The sequence below is a fragment of the Falco naumanni genome, chromosome 12, assembly GCF_017639655.2.
Source record: "Falco naumanni isolate bFalNau1 chromosome 12, bFalNau1.pat, whole genome shotgun sequence".
NCBI classification, from domain to species: domain Eukaryota; kingdom Metazoa; phylum Chordata; class Aves; order Falconiformes; family Falconidae; genus Falco; species Falco naumanni.
This window is the reverse complement of record NC_054065.1, coordinates 22673130-22700541: the sequence shown is the minus strand read 5'-3', so window position 1 is coordinate 22700541 and position 27412 is coordinate 22673130. Positions and strand designations below refer to the sequence as shown.

Below are 27412 nucleotides of genomic sequence, written 5' to 3'. Positions count from 1 at the left end.
CTATGGCTTACTGTCTTCTATCGCAGAAATATATCTAAGAATACTTCAAAAATATAGCAAAGAACAAATTACCAAAATAACGTAGGTCTGGAAAATATAGTTGGGAGATCTTTTACTACTCATATATTATGGAGGTAGCAACATCTCTCTCTCATTACACTGTGAAGAAACTAAGAGAATGGATGGGTAATTTATACCTTTTGCCGGTAACTTGTGTTCAAGAAGTGGAAAACCCAAAGTGGATTTGACAGGTTGCCTAACTAGCACAACCTTAACATAACTACATTATTCCATTCCAGTCTTCCCTACCACTCCTGGGAAAATTTTAAAATTACTGTTATTTAAAGTCACTTCCATGACACAAGTAAAAGGGATGCAGAGAAACAGTATTTTACTTGATTACAGTTCCTGCACAGCATCTGCACGATTCAGCACTACCTTATTTCATATGCTTTGTACACTTCCTTACAGTAAACAGAGCCAGCATTTACTCTGTCCTCAGAAGACCTCAAGAAAGCGTTTTAACTGCTTATTCAAGCAACGTTGACAGAGATGGAGGGGGTTGTTTATGCAGCTGGTAAGCAGTGGGGTCCATCTGCGGGGCCTGCAGGGCAGGCAGGTCTCCCACCCATCCCTCAGGCCAGGTCTCCTCAGCAGAGCATTGTCAGGTGCATTTTAACCCGAGAATGTTAAAATACCACCTCAAGTGTGTGGGTTTTGTTATTCTACAAGCAGTGAACATGGTGCTGCTAGCCTGAAATAGCACTTTGAAACACACGACGGCTCCTCCTTGAGACCCTTTGGCCCTACGGGGACACATGGTAACCCTGGGCAGAATGCCACATATGGAAACTACGGCATTGGCACACCGTTACGTCCATTTAAAAGAATCAAAAGCCTGAAGTCAGGCAGCCCACCACCCGCCCTCGCCGCACCGCGCAGCCGGCGCTGCCCGGGGCTGAGGCGTACGGCAGGCCGCCTCCCGCCGAGGGAAGGGGCTGTCCCTGGCCCCGCCCTGGCCCAAGATGGCGGCCCGGCTTCGGCCCTGGCCTCCCTGATCAAATATGGCTCCGGGACGCGGCACCGGCCCTTGGACTACAAGTCCCAGGAGCAAGCGAGTGGGCGGGTGCGGCCGCATCCCGTGTGGGGTAAGCGGGGGGCCGCAGCGCGGCGGCGGGCGGAGCTGGCGCTGCCCTGGCGTGACCCCCCCCGGGGGGGCAGGGGCTGCGCGGAGCCGATAGCGGGGCCCCCCTGGGCCGGGCCCACTCCCGGGCCCGCCGGGAGGTAAGCAGGGGTCGGGGGAGCGCTGGGCCGCGCCCGGGCCCGGCAGCCGCCCCGGCACTGTTGTGCGCGGAGCCGCGGGGCCGGTGCGGCGGCGGTCTGCCCTCCTGCCCCCGCGGCCCGGCGCCACTGCAGGCCGAGGCGGCCTGTGCGGGGGCTCCCCGCGGCGGGGGGCAGCTCCGCGGCCCGTCAGGGTGTGGGGGCCCGGGAGCGGCCGGGCGGGCGGGGAACTCGGGAGCGATGGCAGCCGCTTGTCCGAAATACCCGCCATTAGCCGGCGCAGGGCCGCGGTAAACAACAGGGCGCGGGCGTGGGGTTCGCCTTTGCCGGCGGTAGGTGGTGGTGGGGAAGTACCGGGCTGGGGCTGGGCTTTCGGGCAGGGAGGCCTCCCCGGCGCTTTTCCGCAAAACTGGAGTTTCGAGGGGGTTTTGCGAAGGAGCGGCGGCGCTTCCTCGGCTCCGGCGTGGTGCCCAGGGCTGCGCTTTGCTTATCCGGCTGCCCGGCCGCTTCTGGAGCGCTGCAGTGGGAAGCGCTGCTCCAGGACGAGCTGGTTTTGCTGGGAGTTGTGCTCAGGCTGGCTGGCGAAGCCGAGGGCCAGTGGGAGGCTCCCACTGCAGTTCAGCTCGGCACGGCCCGTGGTGTCTGCTTGGAAACTCCAGGTAGGCGCTCTTGGTTAAACAACCAGGAAGCTGAGGCAGATGGATGCCGGTCAGCCTCTCTTGTTGAGACGCAAATTTTAACTCTTTTTTTCCGGAAAAAAAAAAGAGGAGAAAAAACCCCACCTTATTTTCATGGCATTAACCACTAACCTGCGATTTTCCTGCGTGGAAAAAAAAATAATACAGATTTAGTCTATAAGCTGGTGCGAGAGACTCCATGAGAGTTTTGTACCTCTGTTTCCCTGTCTTGTTGGCATTTTGGTTCAAGCCAGGTCAGTGGCTCTTTAAACAAATTTCTGGCTGCTTGGAGGAAAGTGCTTTTCTGATTTCTTTCAAATAGCCTTCTCATAAAGTTTATGTGGCATACAGAAATGGCCTTTTGTCATTCCGCTGACCACTTGAAAGATCTGATAGTTGAATTCAACAAGGCAGGAAAGAAATTGTAAATAGTTATTCAGACAGGTAGAGTTTGGAAATTAAATGGCATTTGTAAGTCTGAAGGGAAAAAAGATACAAGATGGCTTTATAAAGTCCTGCTTTGCATGTCATTCAGATAAAGGTTTAAATATCTTATATGTATCTGTTGTAGATGAAGAGATGCACTTCACTCGTAAAAGAGCAGCAGTGATATATTTATTGGTATAAAATGAGGTTTAACGAAGTTTGATAGTAAATGCAACAGCGGTTTAACAGGATTTGATGGCAAGGTACATTTGATTGCTTCCTGCACGGAGGACAGGGTCAGACAGAGCTGTCAGGGAGATGCATTGACTTGTGAGGTTCAGAAGGGATCCCCTTGCCTCCTACACTCCTTCTCAGAGGGAAGTTTAGGTGCGACTAGATCCAGACTTAGTCTCAGATTTGGTCAACAGTTTATACCTAAAGGATTATATGTGTGTAATCAATCCTTTATACCGTTTAGCTAAGATTTCAAAGTTTAGCATGCTCTTAAGCACTTACTAAGAATCTGTGGCAGCAAGGAGTTTCTCAGCCTCTAGGAGAACCTTGAGAGGCGTCCCTGCACAAGGGAAGATCCTGTCGTGCAGGAGAGCTCAATGGGTTCTGGGCTGTCCACTATGGAGTAAGATAATTGACTTATATTTGCATACTGACTACAGAAGTTAGTTTTTTTCAAACTTGGTTTGAGTTGGACCCTGACCACCCCTCTTAGGTGGGCGCATTGTTCAAATTAGCACTTGGCTGTCATGTTGCTGTCTCCCCTGAATTCACTTTGAGTCACATACAGCCATCAGGACCAGACACGCTGTTTCTGCTGCCACTGGTGGTTAACACTTGAGTATTATGGAAATAAAGGTCAGGATTGAAGGGTGGCGGGGGACAGCACGCTGCCACAATATCTAAAAAGGTTTTAATATCTTGTACCTGTTAACTTTTAGGGAAAGAATATCATATATAAATCACGACCAGAATGACTTGCATCTACAGCCTTCCACAGACAGATGTAGTTGTGTGTAGGTAATGAAACCTGTGCTTTCTTTGGTAGGCACTCCATGCTGCCCCGTCATGTACAGAGGCTGGGCAGAGACTGGATCGCCCACTGGAACGGTTCTCAGATACTCACCTTGAACAGCCCAGTTCCCAGCTGTATGAGATGGGCCGGACACTATCCCTGGGCCTCGTTCCCACTTCCTGTTCCAGCTGATTTCTCTGCAAACTGGAGACTCCCTCTGGTTTTTGGACCTTGGAGACAATTTCAGAACTCTAATTGGCAGCTTGATAACTTCACGCAAAGCTCTTGCTTTCATCTGCCTAACCCCAGTATGAAATCTGAGGGAGAAGAACCATTGACAAAGAAGAGAAGACTCAGTGGCCAGCATGATACTTCAGCTCCTGGCGAAGAAACAAACTTCTCTCATCAGAAGGAAGCATTGTGTTTTTCTGTAGCACAGAATGAAGAACATAACAACAGGAAAGGTAAAAAAAATCTTTGCTAATTTTCCTTGTTAATTTTTAATACTGAATACATCTAACAAGTTACAAGCGGTATTGCCTGCACCTTGTGAGTTACTGTTTTTCTTGGCACCTCTCTCAAGAAAGCATCTGTCTTAAAAATGTTACAGTTTTGTAATGCTGTTTAGTCTGTGGACTTCTATTTTGTGCTGTCTGACAGTCTGCCAGAACTAGGTTCACTGTGCATGGTGGTAGAATACAGTCAGTTTTGTGAGGGATGGCCCAGCTGGGGAGTCCTGAGCTTGGTTCAGACAGCTTTCTCTAAGGCATCTCTCATCAGAGCACGTCTGTTAACTTGGGAACTCTTTCAAAGCAAAAAGATTTAGCTAACTTGCTGTAGGGCTGAGCTGGGCTGGCAGTTGTATAGCTTCACTCCTTTACTGTAGCTGAGCTAGTAAGCTGTGCTGGACCCGCGCTGGCTTCTTTCCAAGCCAGTTTTTACCTGTGATCTAGATAACTGAGGATTAATGGACTGAGACTTAATGGTGTTTGCTTCCAGTGTGATTGTGTGTTTACAGCTGTATTCTGCCACAGGCATGTTGGCAGGTTTTGTGTCAGGTCATGACTGGCAGAGCAAACAGCAAATGTGCTTATCGAGGTAAATACAGTAAGAAGTGCAAAGTTGTGTATCAAACTCAGCAACAGACAGCCTTAGCTTACATTAAAGGTATAATATATAGCATCCAAATGTTTTACTGAATATCATGGATATTAACCGTTTTTTCTACTGTGAAACAAATAGAGGGACACAGTCAAAATTAAGGCCCTCTTGCATAAATCACTTCCTTAACAAAATAAACTGGAAGTTGTATTATGACTGAAAAGGGTGACAGATGCCAACAGCATCCCAAAGGGATTTTGGACACAATTATCCATAAGGCTTAGAAACATCGCATCTGTGTTCAGGAGCTGAAGGAAGGGAGTTTGCTTTGTCCGTTTATTACTGAGTCTTCTCTTAACACCTCTTGACATAACTTAAATAAAGTTATGGTGAGAGTGTGGTTAGCAGTGTGGTCCTTCCTAGTTATCTTTAGTTTGCATATTGTAAGATGATGGTAATTGAAGAATACCTGCTGAGGAGGAACGCAGCCTCTCTCCCACTATAGAAGCAGTACTTAAAGCCTTGCTGTATTCATTGTAAATACTAGATAAAGTTCCGAGTAATATAAGCACACTGATGAAGTTTGCTACCCAAATAGGACAGGTACGGCTATAGCTGTAGCCTGCCACTTGTTGATAGCACAGATACCTGAGAGCATGTTGAGGTCCAGTTCAGTTCAGATATAAATGCTGGAAGGCGTATTTGTTCAGGAGTTTAAGTGAAGAAATATATATCTGAAAAATAATGGGATGCTCAATGATGGGCAAGTATATTCTTATAAACTTTCATATAATGATACTACTAATAAGTATGGAATTAGGAAAGATAGAATGGTTAAGTAAGCCTTTTCAGAAGTTCTTGGTAATTCTGAAGCCCATTAATATTTTTAATTTCTCAACCTCACTGAGGGAAATCGGGTTCTTTATCTGTTTGGGAACACCTCTAATGGATCCTGTTGCAGCTTGTGGCTGAATTTTTCAGACTGTACACAGGCTAGAGGTGAACCCGTTGATTCCTAACCCTTTGTTAATCCATGGATAGGAAGATAACAAGATGCCCATACGCTGCTTTAAAGGGTGTATCCCAGGCTGTCACATACCCCATCTCCACTGAGGAGGTAGTGGCAGAAGGCAGCGTAAGACTATGTCAGCAGACTCAGTTTGGCTTACCACTTTGACAGCTGTTCAACAGGGAGCAACGTGGTATAGTCTGACTACAACCATCTTCTTAGAACATGCCAGTTTTCTGATTTCAAAGCAGTTTGAAATTCAGGGCACATAATGGTTTTGCGATTGGGGGGTTTCGTTTGTGTTGTTTTACTGATGCTTGTATAAAGTTAATCTTAAACAGAGGGTTTAAATCACTGCTAATCAAGTAAGCTTTTAGAATTGCTTAAGCAATTTGGAAGACAAGTAGTTGTCAGTAGAATGATTCCTAAGAGTAGTAAGAAGGCATATGGCATATTACATAACTTTTTCTGCTTCATGTGTTTTTAACAGGAACCGTCAGAAGACACTGGGAATATTTCTGTCAGCACAGTAGAACAATGAAAATCTTTGAAAATAAAGAAACTGACCAAAGCAATACAGAAAGTGAGGCAAAATTTGATTTTACAGTCATGTCCTACAATATTCTCTCACAAAATTTGTTGGAAGATAACTCCCACCTATATAAACACTGCAGGCAACGACTGTTAATCTGGACATACAGATTTCCCAACATTCTACAGGAAATCAAGCAGCTGGATGCAGATGTGAGTAGGAAATGAGCATGTGGATATTTCTTAAGAACTGATAAACTGGAGGAGCAAATTCTTGCTGTTCTTTATTTCAATAGGTGGGCTGTCAAGTGAATCCAAGTGAGCTTTTAGTTACGTCACGCTTAACAGCAGTTTTGATTTATGCTTGTGCAGTTAGTGTATTCTGTGTGATCTGAACTTGAAGCAAAGGCAAACTCTGCACTACGTATCATTCATAGTTGCCTTTTTTTGTCCGTTAACTTCCTGGAATGGTCTTTTTGACATGGCTTTGATGCTCTGCTGATACACTGCAGTTCTTTTATAATTCTAAAACCTTCTTTCTTCACATAAATCTTTCTCAGTCTGTGCCTAGAGCACTTCAGTGCTGTAAACAAGGCATTGAACATAAGAACAGCAATACTTGCACAGGCCAAAGGTGCACCTAGTTTAGTGTCATGTTTGTAACGGGTAGCTAAGGATAGATACTTAAGAGTAGGAGAACAGGGCACCTTTCTCCAGGTTAGCCTGTTTCTGGGACTGTACAGTTTAGGAAGCTCTGGAAGGTGTCTCTTTTAATTGTGCTGTAAATTGTTTAGTGCAAAGGATATGCAAGATTGAATCGTTGGTCATTATTTGCAAACACTTAATCTTGCATGCCAGGCTGCTGTGGAGGAACAATAGTATGCATGCACACGGGAGGGTCAAGTTAAGGCAACCTCCAGGACTGGCATTTCTGACTTCCAGATGTGCAACTTTGATTTCATATTTGTTTAGGTGTAGTAGTTACATCAAGTCTCTATATGTTCAGTAAATCAGAAGTATCTTTCTAAAATTTGGCTTCTAATCCTTCAGAGCCATTTGTTAGACCAGGTAATGGAAAATTTTGAATCATGTCTGAATCCTTTATTTGGCAGGCAGACTTTTTTGATTGTTATGAGGACTGGAGTGACAAGACTACGTGAATCTTTGTCTTCTCGAGATTAGTGTTCAAGGCTGAGAGAAAGATGCAGGTGTTAGTAGTGTTCATGTGAGAATGATCCAAAATTACTCCTCTCAGGTGTTCATTTCTCTCTTCATCTGGTACTGTGCACCATTTGTCCTGTGAATAATCTTGCTGTTCTCTATTGAGACATAACTCTGAACTTCTGTTTATATTGGGGTCTGAAAAAATACCTTACTGTGTTCTTGGTTGTGGGTGGTTTTGTTCTTTTTTTAAGGACCTTTATATTTGTTAATTTTAATTGGAAAGTCAAGTCAGTAAACTTCTTGCTTCAGTCATTGTTCGGGCCAGTGTTTGGTGGTGGAATCTAGTCTGGTTTGTGTCTGAAAACAGTACTGAAAAGAATTAAAGTAGTTGTATTAGGGAAGCGACAGAAAAACTGCCTTGAACTATTTGAAAAATGCAGTTATGTTAGTACATAGCCAAGAAGCTGGAGATTAAAGTCCCCTTCAAGCTCTTTCTTTCCTCATAATACATTTGTACATACTATATGTACGCATCTTTACAGTGAGGTACATCGCTGGCCTTTTTGGGAGGAGCATCAGGCAGAGGGACTCTGGTGAGCCTGGTGCTGTTGGTGGTAACATTGTTCTCCAGGAATAAAGGGTTGGAGCTGAAGCCAGCCCCTCTAGCAAAGAGCAGTTCAGTCAGGGTACTTGATAAAGTCTGTAGAGCCACACAACGCAGCACTGGGCTGAAGAGATGATGCCTTGTATTGCATGCATGGAGTTACAACAAGCAGCTGCTCACAGACCCTGGCAGGTGCAGGCGCCCTTTGTGCAGAGGAATTTCTTGCTGAAGGACATAGGCTTTTAACAGATTCATTGTTTTGAACTGTAACCTTAAAGTGAAGCAAAGATTTCAGAATATTGCTGGAGATCTGGTTCTGCTTTGAGACCTTGAATCAGCTAGTGTTAGTGGGTAAGCGGAATCCAGTTGCTGCAGTTCAGCAGCCAGTGCTAACTCGTTGCCTGCCCTTCAGGAGCTCAGTCCTACGTCAGGGTCCCAAGGCGGCTGTAAATCCGTACATTACTGCAGTGTGCAGGGAGAAGGCTCCAAGGTGCTCAGAACTCTCTTAACAGAGTATTTTGAGGATGGTCTTTGGCTCGGGTTGTTACAATACGGAAGCTTGTTCACTCTGCAGTTAATGAAAAGTGTGCCCTTGGCCTCTTCATCCCACTGCTCTGACATTTAGCCCTCCCCTACACTGCTGAGAATATTAGCAGATCACTATTTTGATTAAATCTGATTTCATATCTGAAAATTTATGTCTGTCTGAGAAAGGGTGGAAGGAATTTGGGCCCTCTTCACAATCTTAAGGAGCATTTTCTATGGGAGAGTGAATCCTTTTGTGAGGTTATGGAGGCAAAAAGCCTCTGATTTTTTGTTTGGTTTTATACCTATACAGACTGGCCAACAGAGAGATGATGCAGTAATATTTTTACATACTTGTATCTTTTAATTGTAAACCTTTGCTTTAGGTACTCTGTTTACAAGAAGTCCAAGAAGACCACTACAGAGCAGAGATCAAGTCAAGTTTGGAATCCCTGGGTATGATGAAAGTCTTGCGACTAATACATTGTCTTCTCCCCTGCCCCAGTATTATTTTCCTCAAAAAAACTTTCTTAGATTGTAGAATCAAGTCTACTGCCATCACATGCAACAATATTGTGTAGCCCCTTTCATAAATTCATCAAGTGCTCTCTTGAAACTGCCTTAGTGTTTTCTACCAGTATTCCTGTTGGATAGCTTTTTTCGGTATGTTTTTTCTGGCTTGAAACCTTCCAAATATCAGCACTAGATTTTACCCATGGTCAGTTTATATTCATTAGCTTTTATACTACCGCTGTCAGTTAACCTAAATAGCACTGTCTTACTACTCTCACATGTGAATTTATGGAAGGGACATGTTGCTAGGGGTGTGATTCCATGGTGGTTTAAACTGATCTAAATCTTTTATGCCCTACACACTTGCTTTCAGTCTCGGGGCCCTGCTTTCTTCCTGGCACTGGTACTTGTCTGATACCAGCAGGAGCCAGTTCAAGGAGCAGCACTGAACTGATACTTTCTTTGTCAATTGGAGAAGTAGGCTAGCTCCCAGACTTGAGTGCTTGTAAAGGAGATACAGTAATGGCAGTGCTGATTTAAATCCACTTGGAATGTGAAACAGCACTGTAAGGCCAGGCTCATGTGGGCATCAGAGCTTCCTGCTACTATACATTGGTATCTGGAGCATGCTGTAGCCCTTCTTCTTCCCCTCCTAGCTCCCAACATGTCCTGCCCCTTCTCCTGCGCTGTTTATGGGCACTCACCAGACCTTTGCCCTGGTGAGGTCCAGCAGGAGTAATTTTACTTTTCTGAATTAGTTTTGTTGGCTTATGGGTAAACAGTAAGTGCCACCACAAGTGGCAGGAGCACATGGCCTGGAGCTGGGAGAGAGGAATGGAAATCCCTTGTTCCGGTGCTGGTGTGAGCTCGGAGGTAGACTCGCTCCACTTCATGGGACGGTACTGCCTAAATTCATATGGTGTGGATTGGGCAGAGAAGCATTTCTTTAATGGCAAAAACTAGATGCTGTTTCAAGATCATCAGTTTTTTCTTACATAGGTAGGGTCTTACTAAAATCTGCGTTTCACCTCTGCATAAAGTGAAGAACTTGGCAAACTGCTATTTTCAGGTGCACTTGTTTGAACTCTGATACTGTAGTTTGATAAATGTCTCAGTTTTCCCTGTTGAAAGCTCACCACTTGCTGCTAACTGGATAATTACATAATTATGTAGATATGTTTGATACCTTTGTTATATGAATCACTTCAGACAGTGATTTATGACTTAGTGATTATTGCTTTCAATTGGAATGCTTTACTGGTATTACTCCTAAACCATCATGGTAACTTCCAGAAAAAAATTTGATACACAAGTCCAGCTTCATGTGATTTGTGGGGTTTTTTCGTTGGTTTGGGTTGGGTTTTTTCCATGTGAGTAGAGGAGAACATGCTCGGTGTCTTTAAAGTATGTAGATACTTACATGTTACAAAAAGTATGAGAGCAGGTTTCCTGTAGTATCTAAACTGAAGCTAGACAGGACAGAAAGACTCGTGTTCGCTTTTTCTATGTGAACTTCACGTGATGTTTGGTACTTCAAACTGGGTGTTGACAGCCACGTGAGAAAAGTAGCATGAACGTTTTTCTAATCTTTTATTTTTTTAATAATCTCTATTTATACAATGATATTTTATGTTTTTAATTGCCTTTCTTGCAGGGTATCACTGTGAGTATAAAATGAGGACAGGGAGAAAACCTGATGGCTGTGCTATTTGTTTCAAAACTTCCAAATTTAGCCTGATTTCATCAAACCCCGTGGAATTTTTTCGCCATGATATTCCACTCTTGGACAGGGACAACGTTGGACTGGTGTTGCTTTTGCAGCCTAGGTTTCACTGTAAAACTAATGCTGCAATCTGTATAGCCAATACACATCTACTGTATAACCCAAGGCGAGGGGACATCAAACTGACCCAGCTTGCAATGCTCCTGGCAGAGATTGCTAGTGTTGCCCCTCAGAAGGATGGTACCTTCTGTCCAATTATCATCTGTGGTGACTTCAATTCTGTTCCTGGTTCTCCATTGTACAGATTTATAAAGGAAGGAAAGTTAAATTATGAAGGACTTGCTATAGGGAAGGTAGGCTATGCTTTTCACTTTTTACAAAAAAAGGTTAATGCTGATTAAAGGGAAATACTTGATTCAGTGGTGCTAGCATGCCATAGCTGTGATTATTTCCATTGCAGTACCAATCTTAGTGCCCTTTACGCAGTCTGCAAAGCAAAAGTTACTGTGGAGATACTAAAATAAGCTTGGGGTTTATTAACTGTGCCTTACAGAATACTGTGTCTGCTTCTAGCATTCTGAAATTAAAAACTTGCAAACAAATGAATTGTTCTTGAAATATGGTTATCCATAGGATGTCTGTGTCACTGTGTGCAAGTGTCCCAGTCTTTAAGTAGAGTAAAGTAATTATTTAATCAAATACCTACTGTGTACTCCATGGAAAGGTGACTCTTACTTTAGATAAACTTCGAATTACAGTGGCTAGAATAATTGTAAAAGTGAAAATGCAATTAGATGCTGAACCTAAACTGTTTCAGTTTAGACGGTTTTTGTTGTAAGCTCTTGTGTGTAGCTGTTGGATGTGTCAGATGCTATTTAATGGAAAGTAATTGGAGTACATACAATGAGAACACATGAAAAAATAGCCCCGCTGGTGTTTGTTGCTAGTGGGTAGTTGTTTCAAGCCCCACTTTGACTTGATTTGCTCCCAGAAGAATAAGCATCATGAAGATAAAGTGTCTGCTAGGGAGCCATATGTACTCAGTCCTGTTGCGTTGCTAAAATTGTTCTTGATAGTATTGGTAGTCTCCCAGCTTTGTGTCACAAGAACTATCTTGAAAAGTTGGGTAGTTGCAAAAAACTTGGCAGAGCATAAACAAAGGGTGTGTACATAAAGGGTGTTACTATTTTTACAGAGATTTGACAAGCTGTTATAAAAGATTTATTTGAAGGGGTGGGGGGGTTTCTTTACTTAAAATGTTAAACTTAACAAAATATGTCCATTAATTTCAATTTTTTTTGTTGGGTTTTTTTGGTTTTGGGTTTGTTTTTTTTTAAATCTGATTTATATCTGAAAAAAGCTCCTGTTGTCTGTCATAGGTTTCTGGACAAGAACAGTTTCCAAGGGGCCAAAGAATCTTACCTATCCCAATCTGGCCAAAAAAATTAGGTATTTCACAAAACTGTGTATATGAAATAAAACAGCAACAAAAAGAAGAAAATGCAGGTCAGTTGCTGGGTGGATGAATTTTGTGGACCTTTGAAAATATCATTCAGGTAGCACTGAAAAACAGATTGTTCTAGTGGGGGAAAAACAGTGCATCTTGAGCTTGCAAAACTTCTTTGTTGGGCTCAGTTGAGTGTAAAGTTATTTGTTCACATAAGCATTTGAAAATACGAATCTTCAGAACATAACGGTTAGAAATTGCCATTCAAGTTTTGGTGCGTAATATTTGAACTCTGTGTTTGCATCATGAAAGCCAGTTGTGCTGTGACTGGGAAGAGAGATGTATGTACGCGCACAAGCATATAGCATGAACCTACGTTCTGCTCCAGTGTTTATGTATTATAGTGCAGGCACTTTATGGAACAAGTGGGAAAAGGAAGTGATTCCTTGCTAAGTATTACTGCATCTTCCATCCATTTTTCCTTTGACAGCAAAAACCATTTCAAATGAATGGGACATAATGTGAAAGAATCTGTGGAGGGGATCTTACTAATGGAATTGAAGAATTTAATCCAGCTTTGTGAATTGTACCGTGCCTGCTGCAAAAAATAAGTGTACTTAAAAAGATAGTTTTTTTCTGTAGCTCTTCAATATTGGTCTTGCTTACATCCTGTTTTTTAAATGTAAATTGAATGTATTTTTATTTTGCAGGAGAAAAATTGAAAGCAGCAAAACTGGACAACGCTCAGGAGATTGTAATGGCATCTGAAAAGTATGTGTTGGGGGGAAAAAATGGAAGCCCTTGATGGTTTCCTGTTTTGGGGGGGTGGTTTTGTTTTTAGACCAAACTTGTATCTGATTCCAGATGTGGATACAAGATGCTCACCCAGCGCAGTCTGCCCATTGGGCAAAAAAGTCATTGTCCATTTAAACACGAAAAGGCTGACTGATCAGACAGCAGAAGACTAGAACTGGAAAAAGTGGAGTGTGTGTTCTTGTAGGAACTTGCAGATATTATATCAGGATGCAGAGGCAAGGTGTCAGTGCTGTTTAGAAGATGCTTTCTGTTTGCTTATTAAAAGAATGTTTTTGACTTTTTTTTTTTGTCACTGCTTGACATGAACAGGACATCTTGCTCTGTAGTGACACTGTAGGAAAGCTGTGAACATCAGTCCAGTTGCAGAAATTGTGTTTTTAAGAGAGGAGGAGAAATAATAATTGGAAAAAACCCTAGTGTTGTCCAGCTGCTTAAGTGTTGGCACTTCTCTCTTTTTACTCTTTTTGAGATACTGGTTTATGGATGCTAATAAAATCCTCTAATACAATGTGAAATTGGGATGAAGGAGGGGAAGAAACTGGAAAAAATCACAAAATCAGTCTTGTCAGGAGTTCTGTGGGAGAATTCGAGTTCTTTGAGTCCCAGAAATTCTGAATATTACGGATTTAGTAGTACAACTCTTGCTTGGATCAAAACATTTTGTTAAACTGGAGGAGAAAGCCACCACTAGACTGCTGAGGACAACATAACTGCTTTTTGAAAGGAAGACTATTTTTGCATTTACCGAACTGGTAAAGGCATATAAATAAGGCACAGAAGAAGGAAATTGCCCTAACTGTGTATGTGTGATGTCAGGCTCCAGGCCAGCCATTTCTTATCAGAAATGAGATCTTGGTATCACTGCAAATAGTTGCATTAAAACCCTGATGATTTTTTTTTTTTGCTTGGTTTTTAACCAAAACACATTACAGTTCAGGTTTAAAACTTGGCCGTACAAGGTAAGGCAGCTACAGCTGAGGGATGGACAGTTTGCAGAGCAAAGGGCTGGGAGGGAGAGAGACAGAGACACGTTCTTTTACTGAAAGGTGGAGTTTGCAGTTTGTTTTCAAGATTGGAAAAACAGGTCAGGCAAGATGGGCTGAACTGAAGAGGAACAGACTGACTGATGATGGAGAGGGACACAATGGGAGCCTGAGTGGAGGAGAGAAGATTAAGTGTAGCCTAGCTTGAAAGCACTGGATAGTGTTGTTTTAGAGGAGAAGGGGGGCGGGGAAATTCTTCTCTGTATGCGGAAAGGCCTAGTTAGATGAATTCATAGTCTGTTGCTTTCATATAAGCCGCTTTCATGGACATTTCTGCCCGTGTATCAGGGAGAGATTGCTGAATAAGGACACATGAAAACTTAGAAAGTGTAGACATAGGTGAAAACACATATATTTGAAGTGTCAGTGAAGCCAGTTTCAATACTTGAAAAAGCTGCCTGCTTTTTGCCGCCAGAGGTTTAGGCTACCAACACAACAGGCTGTGGGATTGATTGCATGAGAGAAATGCTAGTTTGCATATCCAGATCATTCATTTTGTTTGTAACCTGGCACTATTTGGTATTTCTTCGTTGCTTGTTCTGTCTAGGAGAGACAAGTAAAGAAAATTATTTTCTTTGATTCCCGTTTAGGTTGTCTTCAAAATTGCAGCACCATTTTAAGTTGTCTTCAGTCTATTCTCATTACTTTCCTGAAACTGGGATACCAGAAGTAACGACTTGTCACTCCCGAAGTGCTGTCACTGTGGATTATATTTTCTATTCTGCAGCAAATGATGACACTGCTGCCCAGTCAGGTAAAGAAACAAATATTTAATTATTTTTTCACAAATGATAAACGGGAACATTCAAATGGTGTTCTTAGGGAAATTTAGTGATAATTTAATCCATATGAAGTATCTCAGGAGTTCATGGTAGTGCACTGAATGTCAGCTGTTACCTGAGGAATGTGACTGGCCTTGTCACGTCACCACAGTTGGCCTTGTGGTGCCACACAGGGTAAACTTTTTTACCTAACTGAACATTCCTGTAGTTGCCATCTCAGCGTGGAGACAAGAGCTGAGGCTACAGAAAAGCAGCAATGAAAGTGGCACCTGAGGAATACTGCTGTCAGTAACTCATGCAGGACCTTAGTGGCCAGACCTACAACCAAGCAGTATTTCCAATAATCTAATCAACAAACTGGTGAGCCGTAATTTACGATGTGCTTTATTAGAAGGTCACTTTTCAGATGGTCCAGCGCCTGTCAAGTGAACGACCTCTGTGGCTTTTGCTCCGAGAGCAGTCACTTGCGTGGGCCCGCTTGTCTCTCGTGAATGCAGTTGCAGCTGGAACGCACCAGATGGTGCAAGAAAGACACGGTACCTCTGCGGGTGCGTTCCTCCTGCACTGGCGCTCTTACCCTGGGCACTCCGAGCAGTGTGCCTGCCCTGTCGTCTTTAGTTCTGTGGTTTATGCCATCGTCAAAGGTCATTGCACAGCGCGGTGCTATCGGATAAATGGCTCTGCAGAACTCGGAACAAAGCAACCTGCATTCCGCTCCTGCTCCTGCTGTAAATGGCAACTAGTTTTTTATAAATTAGCATTGTTCTCAGTATGTGAAACGAAAACACCACCTTCATCTTTCGTACCTTGAGACTAGATTATTAAAATCGAGTCAATGCGCAGGAGTCTCATTTGTCATAACATGTACAGCAAATGCTCTTAATTTAACATATCAAATACAAGAGCTTCACAATACAGAAATAAAAGCTTTGGCTGAAAAACTAGGATACGAGAAGTAAGTATTTAAATGACTTCTGAATGCTGTGTGATTTCAGAGTGCATCCTTGGGCAAAATTTAATCCTAATTCATCTGCTTATATATTTTGCTACACCATCATTGCCCCAGCAGAGCAATAGCATGTTTTCTTTCTGCATTGTTTTTCAAATAGATTCTTCACCCTATATCAGAGTACAGAATGGGACCAAACTTGAATTCTCCAAGTAGTTTAAATTGGTGTAGTTTTTGTTCATTAATTCTTAGAAACTTTAGTAGTTTGGATTTTCAGTTTTCTGATGAGCTGGACCTCTGTGTTAAAAGTTGTCAAAGTCTGAACAAGTGAGTATTAAATGTGGTCTAGGCTGATTCATCAGTTTTTTCCATTTAAAGGGGGTTTTTTTGGAAAGATTTTGTGCTTTGGTCTGCCATGCTTAGCCAAGTATTTGGTTTGGTATTCAGGATGTGCTGTGAAAGCAGGGTTCAGTATCTACCAGAGTCCTGCAGGACTTTTGCTAGTTCCAGTGCTCTAAGCTGACATTAATCACCTGATACAGACCGAGCTCCCTTTAGCAAGGAACTGCTCCTTTGTAGACATGCAGGTGCTGTACCAAACGATAAATTTGGCTCCAGACCCGGTGGACACGTGCTTTAGAGCTACAGAGACATCTCTGCAGTAAAAAAGCTTCTCTTCAGAGCAGCTGTAAACAGCTGCTGGGTTGGTAGAGGGCTGGTAAACTGGCAGATGACAAAGAGGTGAAGCTCTTGAACTATTTGTGGAGTTAAACAGTTGCCAGATAATCCTTTAAAATATGCCTACTGGTAAGCCAGTACCAGGTTCAGCTGGGAAGTTCTGAAATTGCTGATCACTTTCACAAAGAAAATACTTTGTCAAAGTTACAGCTGCTGTTTGTGCAGGTCCTGAAAGCACTCGGCCTGCTCGGTATCACTGTGCTCTCGCTTGGGTAGATAGCTCAAGTCTAACAAACTTGGCACATCGTGCAAGGTTCTCATTCTCAATGGAATTTTTTCACTTGAGTTGGAAGAAGCTTGTTACTCTTTGCTGACGATGCTCTTCTGAGTTTTTTAGGGGGAGGGTGTCCCTGTTTGTTGGGGTGGGTTTTTTTTTTTTAGGACACAAATATTTTAAGTATAGTGTAATAATAATAATAAAGGGAGGACAGGTACAGGTGATGTTACAGTGGAGGTCTGCTACAGGCCACCTGACCAGGCAGGCCAGGTGTATGAGGCCCTCTGTAGACAGATAGGAGCAGCCTCGTGCCCACAAGCCCTGGCCCTCACGGGGGATTTCAACCCCCCCCCCCGATACCCGTTGGAGGCACAACATAGCATATGAAATCCAGGAGCTTCCTGGAATGCATTGATGGTAACTTCCTTCTCCAAGTGACGGAGGAGCCGTTGAGGAGAGATGCCATGATAGACCTTGTTCTCACCAACAAGAAGGGGCAGGAGGGACATGTGGAGCTCAGGGGCAGCCTTGGCTGCAGTGACCATGAGATGGTGGAGTTCAAGATCTTCAGGACGGCAAGGAGGGTGCACAGCAAGCTCACTGCTCTGGGCTTCAGGAGAGCTGACTGGCCTCTTCAGGGACCTGCTTGGTAGAGTACCATGGGATAAAGCCGTGGAGGGAAGAGATACCCAAGAAAGCTGTGTTAATATTCCAGGATCACTTTCTCCAAGCTCAGGAGATACTGTAAGAGGGTGGATTGAGATTAGATATAAGAAGTTCTTCACTATGAGGCTGGTGAGGCACTGGAATGAGTTGCCCCAAGAAGCTGTGGATGGCCCATCCCTGGAAGTGTTCAGGGCCAGGCTGGACGGGGCTTTGAGCAACCTGGTCTAGTGGAAGGTGTCCCTGCCTGTGGTGGGGGGTGGAACTAGATGGTCTTTAAGGTTCCTTCCAACCCAAACCATTCTATATGATTGCAAGGCTGTGAGTCATCTTCCCCTCTTCCATGAGCAATGTGGGGTGTGTTCTGCGTGTTTCATGGAGGATTTTGTGTGTGTCTGTTTTTCTTTAGGCAATTATAGGAACAGGTAGCAGGAAATAATGGGGAAAGATCCCTTCCATATGATGAACAGTTAGGAAGGGAAATGCTGGAAGGCTTTCCGCTTTATGAGCAAGAGTACCTGTGTGGCCTGCCTGCTGGAGAATTCTGTGCTTGAGGATACAGAAATCAAATGTTATGTGAACCAGTAACTCTCAAAAGATGCTTAATTTTGCAGGTGTCAGCTCTGTTTAATAATGCTGTTGTGCTAAAGTATAGGACTGAATTGTGTGAGGCGTTTTCAGGGGAGTTACAATGAACGAGTAAATCCCTTTCCTTTTCTACCTCAACTTACCCCTCTACAAACTGGGGGTAGTGTCCTTCTGAGTACTTGGAGTTCAACTGATTCTAAGCTGTATTGCGAGAGTAATAGTAAACAAGAATAATTTCTGAACTACCTTATTGGTGATTTTGCACGGAACAATAATGACTTAAGATTGTTTCTGCCATACTGTGTTCCTCTTTCCGCATGTGTATAAACGTGTGGGTTTTAGTCTGCACTGATATATGTTGTGTTTTGGGTTTTTTTTAAACCAGGAGCAGAGGATTCTTTTCATGGAGGTCTGAAACTTCTTGGCAGGCTGGCACTTCTAACGGAGAAAGATCTTTGGACTGTTAATGGTCTTCCCAATGAAAATAACTCTTCTGACCACCTGCCATTGCTAGCAGAGTTCAGGCTTATCGAACGGTAATATCCAAAGGACTTTTTGTGTAGGTAAAGTTACCTTCACTCTCTCTGTTCATGTGATTATTCATATTTTTTTAAAGGTTAATTCAAGCACTGCTGGTTCGGTTTAAATAAGTTTGCCTGCATGCTGATTTGTTAGTGTTGTGTAGACTTTTTCAAGAGACTTTTTTTTTTTTTTTAATGTTACTTTATGAAGTGTTTAAGACAAAAAGAAAGACTTTACATGAGCTTCCTCTTTGATAATGGAAAACATCTGTGCCAGTCTCAAAATGGCATTATTTTTCATGGAGGTTTTTATTGTAATGTAAATGGTTTTTATTGTAAATCATAGTAAAAATGATTATTCTGAGAACTGTGTGCTTCTTCAAGAAAAGGGGAGCGCGCATGTGTGCATACCACATTTTATGAGCTGAAAATGTTTTACTACCTACAAAGGTGCTCTTCAGGCACTTCTACCTAAATACTTCTGCAAAGAAATTTACTTAAAGAGTGTAGCTGGTGCAGAGGCTGCAAGATTGAACTTCTGAAAGAAGATAGCTTTGCAGTAAGGTAAAATATTTTAAAAATTTACTACTTAAACTTCCAAAAGCTTAAATATGGGTAGCTTTAAAAATATCTAAAATCAAGTTTAATGAACATGCAACTTTACAGGAAACAAGTTATCTACTATAGGAACAAAAAAAAAATCAGTCCTTGACATCTTGAAGCTTTGTACATATTGAACAACTGGCGAAAGGCTGGGTTTTTTCCATTCAGTTATTAAAAATATCAGGTTGTATATTGAAATGACAGATCCTGAAGTATTCAATTATCAAGGTTTTATATTTACTGTCATAATGCACTGAAACATTCTGTGCAAAATATGATTTACAAAATAAAAAAAAAACCCAAACAAACGCTGTCTGGAGCAGGAAGCCAGGGGACTGGCAACAGCTCTTGTAACTGGGTCAAACTACATTATGGGTATGTATGTAGAACTGACCTAGAAGGAACACTGAATTTCAGTGTAGTGCTGGAAAACCTGCACCCATGTTCCTTAAGTCACATTCAGATGTATTTTCTTCTCCAGCCTAACTTCTGGAATTTTCATCTGGGTTTCCTTTTCCTAACTGCAGAACCAGCTGAAAAATACTTCAGTGTTACATTACAAAACATGTTTAATTACCAAAACATTCAGCTTAAATTGCTTAGATTTGGAGGGAGGGCTGTTTTTCTCATAAGTAGTTGTGACTAAGTATCTTTACTTGCTAACAGTCAATTTATGCTGAAGATGACTACCTATTTGGTAGTGGATGTTGTTTGATCCTGATGTTGTATCTGAGTATCTGTTTTCAAAGCTGGAGTGGATAGATGGAAACTTAATTAACTAAATGCAACAAATTTCTGGGTACGTATGTCTCCCTAGCATGTGAGATCCTAGCTGTCTGTGCCCTCACTAGCACACAGGCAGCTGAAACAGGGGAAGGCAGATAAGGCTTATTCTAAATAGCAGAACTTTTCTATTATCTTGAACATCACTTGTTCAGAGTATGTACAACCCATTACTGGTTAGCTATAGAGCTGTATGTTCAGCAACTTCTTTGTAGAATAATAAATAAGGTAGATATTTAACATTCTCCAAAAACATCTGCTTTAGTTTGTTCCTATTTGTCACATCTTGAGTCTAGAAATGACTGACATTTTATGGAATAGAAACCTGGACAGGACCAAAAAACAACCCAAAGTCATTAAAAAAAGACTACCATGATACTTTTATTACAGTTTCATGCTGTGCATAAACATACAAGTAACAGGAGGAAAAAAAAATAAGAAGTCATGCATGTTTTCTACTCTATCTGACCACTCTGCAGTTACTAGAACCACACAAGACAAATGCCATCATAAGCAAGCTTCAAGAGAGTATTTCAGCTGAACTTCAAAACAAGGACCAAAAGCAATTTGTCACACACCTCTCTACAGCATTAAAGTTTCCGTGTAAGTTAGAGGTTAAGAGAAAATAAATTGTGCTGGACAATGGTAAAAACTATATACAACCGCCACTACTTGAGCTGAAGTAAACCGTGGTTTCATAAAAAAACTTGTAACATACCAGATAACCTTGTGCTATAGGATACAGCTGATCAAAACAAGTTGTTCAGACTTTACCCATGAGACATTTAAGGGATACATTAAAAAAACCTGTTTAGGTCACAAGACACTGAGCAGCACAAAGTTTAAAACAAACTCTGCAGCTGATGTCATGTTACACAAGAATTTCTACCAAGAGTTATTTCCCTCTCATCAACTTCACTCCTGAACCAAAAACAAAAAAAAAAAATCCTATTGTGAACACAGGAGTGGAAAAGTTTACAGAAAGAGGGATGGAAAAGGCCTCCCTGTAAGTGATATGATAATCTTGTATAAAGAAGTGTAATACATTTGGAAAGTCTTCTTTCTAGACCTTCTGAAGTCTAATTAGTAGGAAGCCTTTCACTGTTTGTGGAAGGTTGCTGGGTCTCAGTGTTGTCTTCCTGTCCTAGGTCGGTGAGATTCATTGACTTTCTTGAGCAATGAGGTCTGTGTGCAAGGAATCTTCTCCTGTATTGATTCAGTTGCTGGCTGATAAAAGTGTTCTAGGAGCTTAAATCATTCCATTTGAGTAAGCGTTATTGTCACTGTGTTACAACATCCTGTCTTCACTGAGATCCCAAAAAAGTGTGTGCCCAGGAGAGGAGGTACACAAAGCCCATGGCAGTATCATCTATAAGCACAGCACAAAGAGTAGAGGCTGGAGTTGTACAATAATCCAGTTTCTATTTAGGCACCTAATGAAGTATTTTCAGGAATGCAGCACTCTGATGCTTTCAGAGAACTTCATTAATACAAACGATGGACCCTCATGAAAGTCTTACCACGTTCTTTAAGAATGCTGCCGTCCATCACAGGTCCTTAGCTAAGTCTTAGGACAAAAGGTCTGAGTAGGGAGGAAGCAGATAAGCTTGATTTTCAGCAGTTTCAGACATACAAGCCTCCTTACTCAGGTCTGACTAAGCAGTTGTTACTACAACACGTACAGGAAAAACTCCCTACAACAGCACAGCGGAAGGTGAATTTGAGCCTGCAATGTCCGATCTTAATATAAGATGTCAAGGCATCATGATCTGAGACTGCTTAGCCTTTCAAAGACAAGGTTCAAAGTTACACATAAACGTTGAAAGAAAAGCATAGACTCAGGTTAGCAATTCTGACATTTTTTTTCCATTATTCCAGGAACATACGAGAAACAAACTGACTAATAGGTGAACACTTGCCTCTACAAAACAGCAATCTCTACATTTTGTGCTTCAGCAGTGTAGTCCGGAAAGACTAAAAGCTTGTGACAAAGTATAAAAAAATTATGAAAGTTTAAAAATTCATTATTCATCAGTTATCATCATTTACAAAAACAAAGCCTCATACCTTGCCTAATAAGATGTCAGTGTTTAAGAATACACTTGCATATTACTATTACTTAACATCTTTCAGCAACATGCACAAAACAATAATACAGGTGGCAGTAAAACATCCGGTGCTGTTTTAATACTACCAGAAATGCTGGGAAACAGTACAAATTAGTTACAAAAGAATAATACTGACAGTTTTGCATATCTATTTAAGTTTAGTGAGGTAATGCTGATACTTTAAAAAAATCACACCACTTCTGCACTGCTTGTTTTTATTGCTGAATTAAATATTAATACTGAATATGATTTTTTTTTAACTGCACTGCACCCCAGCACATCTTAACACTAAGAATATGATTTCTTAGTTATACCAATGCTACTACCCAACACAAAGTCCAAATTTAATTAATACTTGTACATGGAAATTATATTTGAAGAAGCTCTCACACTACTGGAGTCACCTGCTACATGATGGAGGGGAATAAAATATCTCATATCCTGGCAAACCTAGTTTTAGGTTCTCTTCGCTAATGTCTTTTCTATAAATTGAAATAAAATAAATACTGCCACCCAAAATAATTTCCCCTCCCTTCTACTTTCTAGGTAAAACTTTTATTGTCAATAGAGTCCACGAGTCAATAAATAGTCCCATTCCTTTTTCCTTCCAATGGAGTGCAGGTAAAGTGCAGCGGGAAGCACCAGGAAGCCCTCTGTCCGGCGTATGGCTTTGTTAGATGCGGAGCTGGTAGCCTACCTCGTTGAGCGCAGCCAGGTCTCCTTTCTTGTCCACCACCGCAGGCCTGAGAGCAAAGGAGGGAAGAGGGCACAGCTCACCGGCCGTCCCACACTGCCGGGCAGGACTGCAGAGAGCAGCTGTCACATCAGGAACGGTTTACTTCGAAGTAGGACTGACTAGATCTAGTTTACTCATCACAAGCACGATCCTGCTGGAGTTGTCACATGAATTAGTATGGCCAAGCTACTCACGGGTTGCCTCTGAAGCCAAGCACCAGCAAAGAACTGTTGTCCCATCCCAGGGTCCGTGATGGGAGCCAGGGAGCACCCCTCTCCTTCTGACTAGAGGGGGGGCTTAAATGAGTAGCTAAGACTAGAAACATCCAACCCACATCCTACCCCTGAGCAGAGCTCCGGCTTTCAGAGTAAAGCGGAAACGGTGAGAGCAAACAGGCAAGGCCTCTCCCCTGGGCACAGTGCGTGGTCTCTCTGAACCTGCCCTTTCCTTCTGGCTGGCGCCCACCAAACAAAACACAAGGTGAAGTCCCACCAGTCTCCAGCCATCTTATGGTTGATACAGTCCAGCCACTCGCTTGAGTCATCACACACACACAGGCTGTTGGGTCACTTAAGCGTATCAACAACCTGAACTAAATGAAACCTTGAGACTGAACAATCTCTCTCTATTTAGCAAGCAGTGGAAAAGCTTCTGCAATAAAGTTGTCAAACCAAAACAATTCTGCTGATTTATAGTCTATAAAATCACTAATCTGAAAGCTTATTCCAGGCTCCTGGATATTTTCACGCTAAGCTGTATGTTTGCTTTTCTAAAGAAAGACATTGTTTAAAATACGTGTTTCTTCTAGTAGACTCTACAGCACATTTGCTTCACTGCAAAGGCACAGCTAAAGCCTGAGCAGGACAGTATGAATGAAGCTGGTAATGGCTCCAGCGCTTTCCTACAGCTCCTCAGACCTGGTTTTCAGCTCTTGCACTTTACTCCTCGCTTTTTACACAGCAGACGTCAGCCTTGCCTGTGCAAACTCGTGGGTCACGCTTACCCCCTCGCTGCACGCTGCCTGCCTGTTTCTGCCAAAGCTGCAGGAGAGGCAGCCTGCAGCAGGGAAAGCCCTGCCCTGCCTGTGGGGCATATGCACCAATCTAAAAGCCATACCACTGCGGCCCTAAGAGGTGGGAACGTGTAGCTTACACATATACACATGTGTGGCAGAGCCTCTAAATATTTTATAATTATTTGATTCAATAATTCTTAAATTTTCTTTTTTCTTGAGAAGAGCAGAGCTGCTAACACCAGATCTCTGCTAAGAATTTGCACAGCATTTGAGAGCTGGGGACACTGCTGTGGACAACTAACGCTCTTCTAATCACACACTGAACGCAACCTGGGTTTTTTGCCACTTATCCAAGCACCTCTCCTAATAACCCCATCATCCTCTTTGCAGTACTGCCCTACGCCCTGCCTTCTGTTTGTCTCAGTTTGTAAGTGCTTCACAGAAATGAAGGACTCTTCACTGGTCTGTGTCACTTGCAGGAACAGATCACACCTGAAGAAATCATTGTAAGGTAGTTCGGATTTCTCCACTGTATTCCTTCAGAGCAGATGGGCTTTGGCTTGCCAGAAAACAAGCTACAGGCTGCATCCCTTAGAGCTTGCGTAGGAGTCAGAAACCAGCAAGAGGTGCACTGTATGAAATTTCCAGTGTCCATCCTCCCTCCCTCCTTCCCTCAAATTCAGGGATCCTCTTCCCTTCCCACACTTTTCTCCCTCCCTCCCTTTAATTAAAGCCAGAATATGGTTTTAATTAAAGCATGCCTGGATTGTTCTACCTTCTCTGATTATCCAAGAGATGTGGAATTGCTGTGCACCCATGGCAACATGCCCATTTCCACTCCATGACAATTCCCTAGTTTGTAGCTACAAACTGTCCTCCATAAGGTTTTAGGAAAAGGCAAGAATTTGTTGGAGCAGAGGCACCTCAGCCCCTATTCTCCTTGGCTGGCAGATGACCTGACATCAAACGTCCCCTCGGAAGTGGGAGAACGTCTGCTGTACTGGATCATCAGATCATGCCTCCTGCCCAGAGTGCTGTGATGATGAGCAGGTAAGCTAGCTGTGCACAGCTGCTAGGTACACAGTATTCACGAGTTGTCTGCACTCGACCCACCTGATTTTGCACATCCTAATATAATCCTGTCCCCTTGCACATCCTCATATAACAGACTAATAGAATTTTCCTTGCAACAGCTAAATTAGGCCAGAAGCATACAAGGCCAGTGTTGCTATGACACTCACAGAGCATGCATGTATTAAGCCTCACCATAAAATTAAAAGGAAATAGATCTGGTGAGCTGACATTTAGGAGCAGAGATTGCTTCAGGCTGCCGCATGATGCTCCCTTCCAAACTGGTATCAACTCTCCCAGAGCCCTCCAGCTCCAAGCACTTCCATTGAGGATGAAACACTGTGTTGCCTGTTCCAGCACAGTGGCTTGCTACTTACTGCACCCTCCTGGTTTGGGACTTCAGAGGATGGACAAGTGGACACAGTAAAACTTCAGACACTTACCACCCTGTATCCTCTTTGTTCATCCTTGCCTGCTGGCCACCCTTAGCAGGATCGCACCAGCTGCGTGCTAAGAGTACACGGACTGTCACACAGTTCAGTTAATGAGCTGCAATTTGACTACACACCGCTCCCACACACACGCGTGCTGCTTACTGCATTGCCACCCAAGTCCTGCAATGTACCTCATCTGCCCTGTAGCTGTATTTCCAAGCTAAAACGCTACTGGGGGCTTGCTAGCAGCTACCACTGGCATTTACCTAACAAACTAGTAAGGAACCAGGATGAGAAGTTAAAGGGTCGAGGCTGTAATATCCACTTCTGTCCCTTGGCCCAGCTTCAGCCTTTGTCCTTCAGAAACAATCCAAAGATATTCCAGTTCACATATTTTTCACTGGGAGATTCCTCCCAGCAGGCCCGTATAATTTTATTGTTGACAAAAACCAGGCTGTAATAACAGCTTGTCATCAGCAGGTGAAGCCTCTCAAATGACTGTGTTATTCAGCCCCTGCCAGCTCATGCTAGAGCAAAACACTTCTCTTCCTCTCCCCCTCCCCTGCAAGCTCTAAAAAGCTGTAATTACTGCATGGGAGAGAGCCACAAAGAAACAAAACACAGTGTTGGTAAGCACGGCCATTCTTTAGCTAGGATTTCAGCCTAAAGCCTGGGCTGAAAGTTCTGGCGGAACACAAAGGCCTCTCGCTGCAACTAGGTAGGTTCTCAGAGATCCATCAATATGCAGAATAAAATACTCTGTTTCCCTTTGTGTATTTTGTGCCCCGCATCAGCATGCTGGTATGTGTCATTCAGCTCATCCCTGATGAGGGGATGCCATTCCCTTCCCTCTTCAGATCTGAGAGACCCCTCATTTCAGAAACCAGCAGATCTCCATCCTGGAAATAAAAGGGTTTTATCACTAGAAGGTAACACCCTACAGCAGCACACTCTGCAGCATCGCTCCCGCTGGGGTAAAAGGCACAATCAGGCTTCGAGCCACCAGCACCACTGCATTTTATCATCAGGAACCCAGTTCTCCCTGGCACTACTTTGCTAACAGCAGTCTCCTGGGGTCTGCTCAAGGGCTCTGGACCTGCAGAAAGGTCCTCCACCCCACTTTTGCTTCCAAGCATACTGGTCAGGCTTGTGAGGGGCTGTGCAGAACCTGCAGGGCGGCCACACAGCACGTGCTGCAAGAGCACCCACCCACTCCGAGATGCTTCAGCAGCCTTCTGCCAAAGCAGAGAGGAAGGTCTCATGCGTGCAGTCTGTATCATGCTATAGCTACGTCCTGGATCTTGTATCATGGTGACCCTGGGTTTATTTTAGAATAACATTTGCTCTAGATATAGAGCAGCACAGCAGAACCACTGAGTAGGTAGAAAGTGCTGAAGCCACTATGAGGCCACCAGGACTTCACTTGTCTTTCTGTCCTAGAAAAGCAAAGCTGCCAAGGAGGAATCAGCCACATGCCCAGCAATGCTCTCAGGAAACGAGCTCTTCTCTCCAGATATACATGATCCACTCCAGCAACTGCAGAAGCACTATCAGAAAGCCAAAGATTAAACCATTCCTTAAAGTGAATCTAGGAGATAAAGAAGCCTGGAGCAGCCGAGCCCATTACAACCATCATTACCCATGCAGTAAAAAAGGAGCTTTCTGTGATGAAGCCCAAAGTACACCACCGTGCACTGAGTGTGAATTCACATGTAAAAATAAAAGCCTGCTGTGAAATCATCTGCCACTAAAGTATCTTGAAGTTATCTTTAGAAGGTTTGCCTAATGTCTTTGTTAGCTGCTTTAAAATAAATAAATAAGTGCTGAGACAGTAGTCTGGGAGCCTATTTAAAAAGCAATGATCATAAATATGTGACTAATCTGGGTTACGTATAGACTTTCACAGTTGTCAGCTTCCTGGCATGAAGCAGTATAGCTAAAACTCAACTCTTCCACATCTAAGGTTATGGGAGCCTGAATTGCTAGTGGCTGTAAAAGGCCTGTGATCTGGAAGCTCAGTTTTATCCATGTAGAGATACTGCATGCAGTTAGTCCGTCCTCCCCTGCACAGTTAAAGAAAAACTATTGGCTATGACGCACAAGGAAAGTGGTCTGAGTTTTTTTCAAGTTGATTAAAGTTGAAATCACAGTGCAAGTGATGTTTCCGCTTTGGCAAGAAGAGAAAAGATTTACTTTTTCACCATCACTGTAAGTCAGACAGTCCATAGCCAAAACCACTCCATCAGAACAGCTCCATACGAAGGCTCATCACAGAGAATCCAATTTCCACCCCAGTGACCCTGACAGCAGGGCACCC

The 27412-nt window shown here is 43.0% G+C and overlaps 2 protein-coding genes across 14 annotated transcripts in view; one reads left to right on the top strand and one right to left on the bottom strand.

Annotated features, from left to right (window-relative positions):
- The first annotated feature begins 1004 nt into the window (after positions 1–1004).
- ANGEL2 (angel homolog 2) lies at positions 1005–26850 on the top strand. Of its 11 annotated transcripts, XR_005830312.1 has the most exons (11): positions 1507–1571; positions 3445–3875; positions 6012–6265; positions 8732–8801; positions 10513–10934; positions 11961–12087; positions 12739–12799; positions 14478–14641; positions 18210–18387; positions 22386–24640; positions 26536–26850. XR_005830312.1 is itself a non-coding variant. In XM_040611471.1 (10 exons), exons 1-9 carry the CDS (start codon positions 1522–1524, stop codon positions 18362–18364), a joined length of 1734 nt encoding a protein of 577 aa, XP_040467405.1. In that variant the 5' UTR covers positions 1507–1521; the 3' UTR covers positions 18365–18387; positions 22461–26527. The 11 variants fall into 11 exon arrangements, 10 of the variants coding, with proteins under 10 accessions (XP_040467411.1, XP_040467405.1, XP_040467404.1 ...); XM_040611471.1 differs by lacking the exon at positions 26536–26850 and having other exon boundaries at positions 22461–26527; XM_040611470.1 differs by lacking the exon at positions 26536–26850 and having other exon boundaries at positions 22386–26527.
- The window catches only part of VASH2 (vasohibin 2), a 38920-nt gene continuing 31600 nt past the window's right edge, over positions 20093–27412 (bottom strand). For all 3 annotated transcript variants that reach the window (XM_040611481.1, XM_040611480.1, XM_040611482.1), the window contains exon 7: positions 20093–22582. In XM_040611481.1, coding sequence (XP_040467415.1) covers positions 22513–22582 — 70 coding nt within the window. In that variant the 3' untranslated portion in view covers positions 20093–22512. The remainder of the gene's footprint in view (positions 22583–27412) is intronic.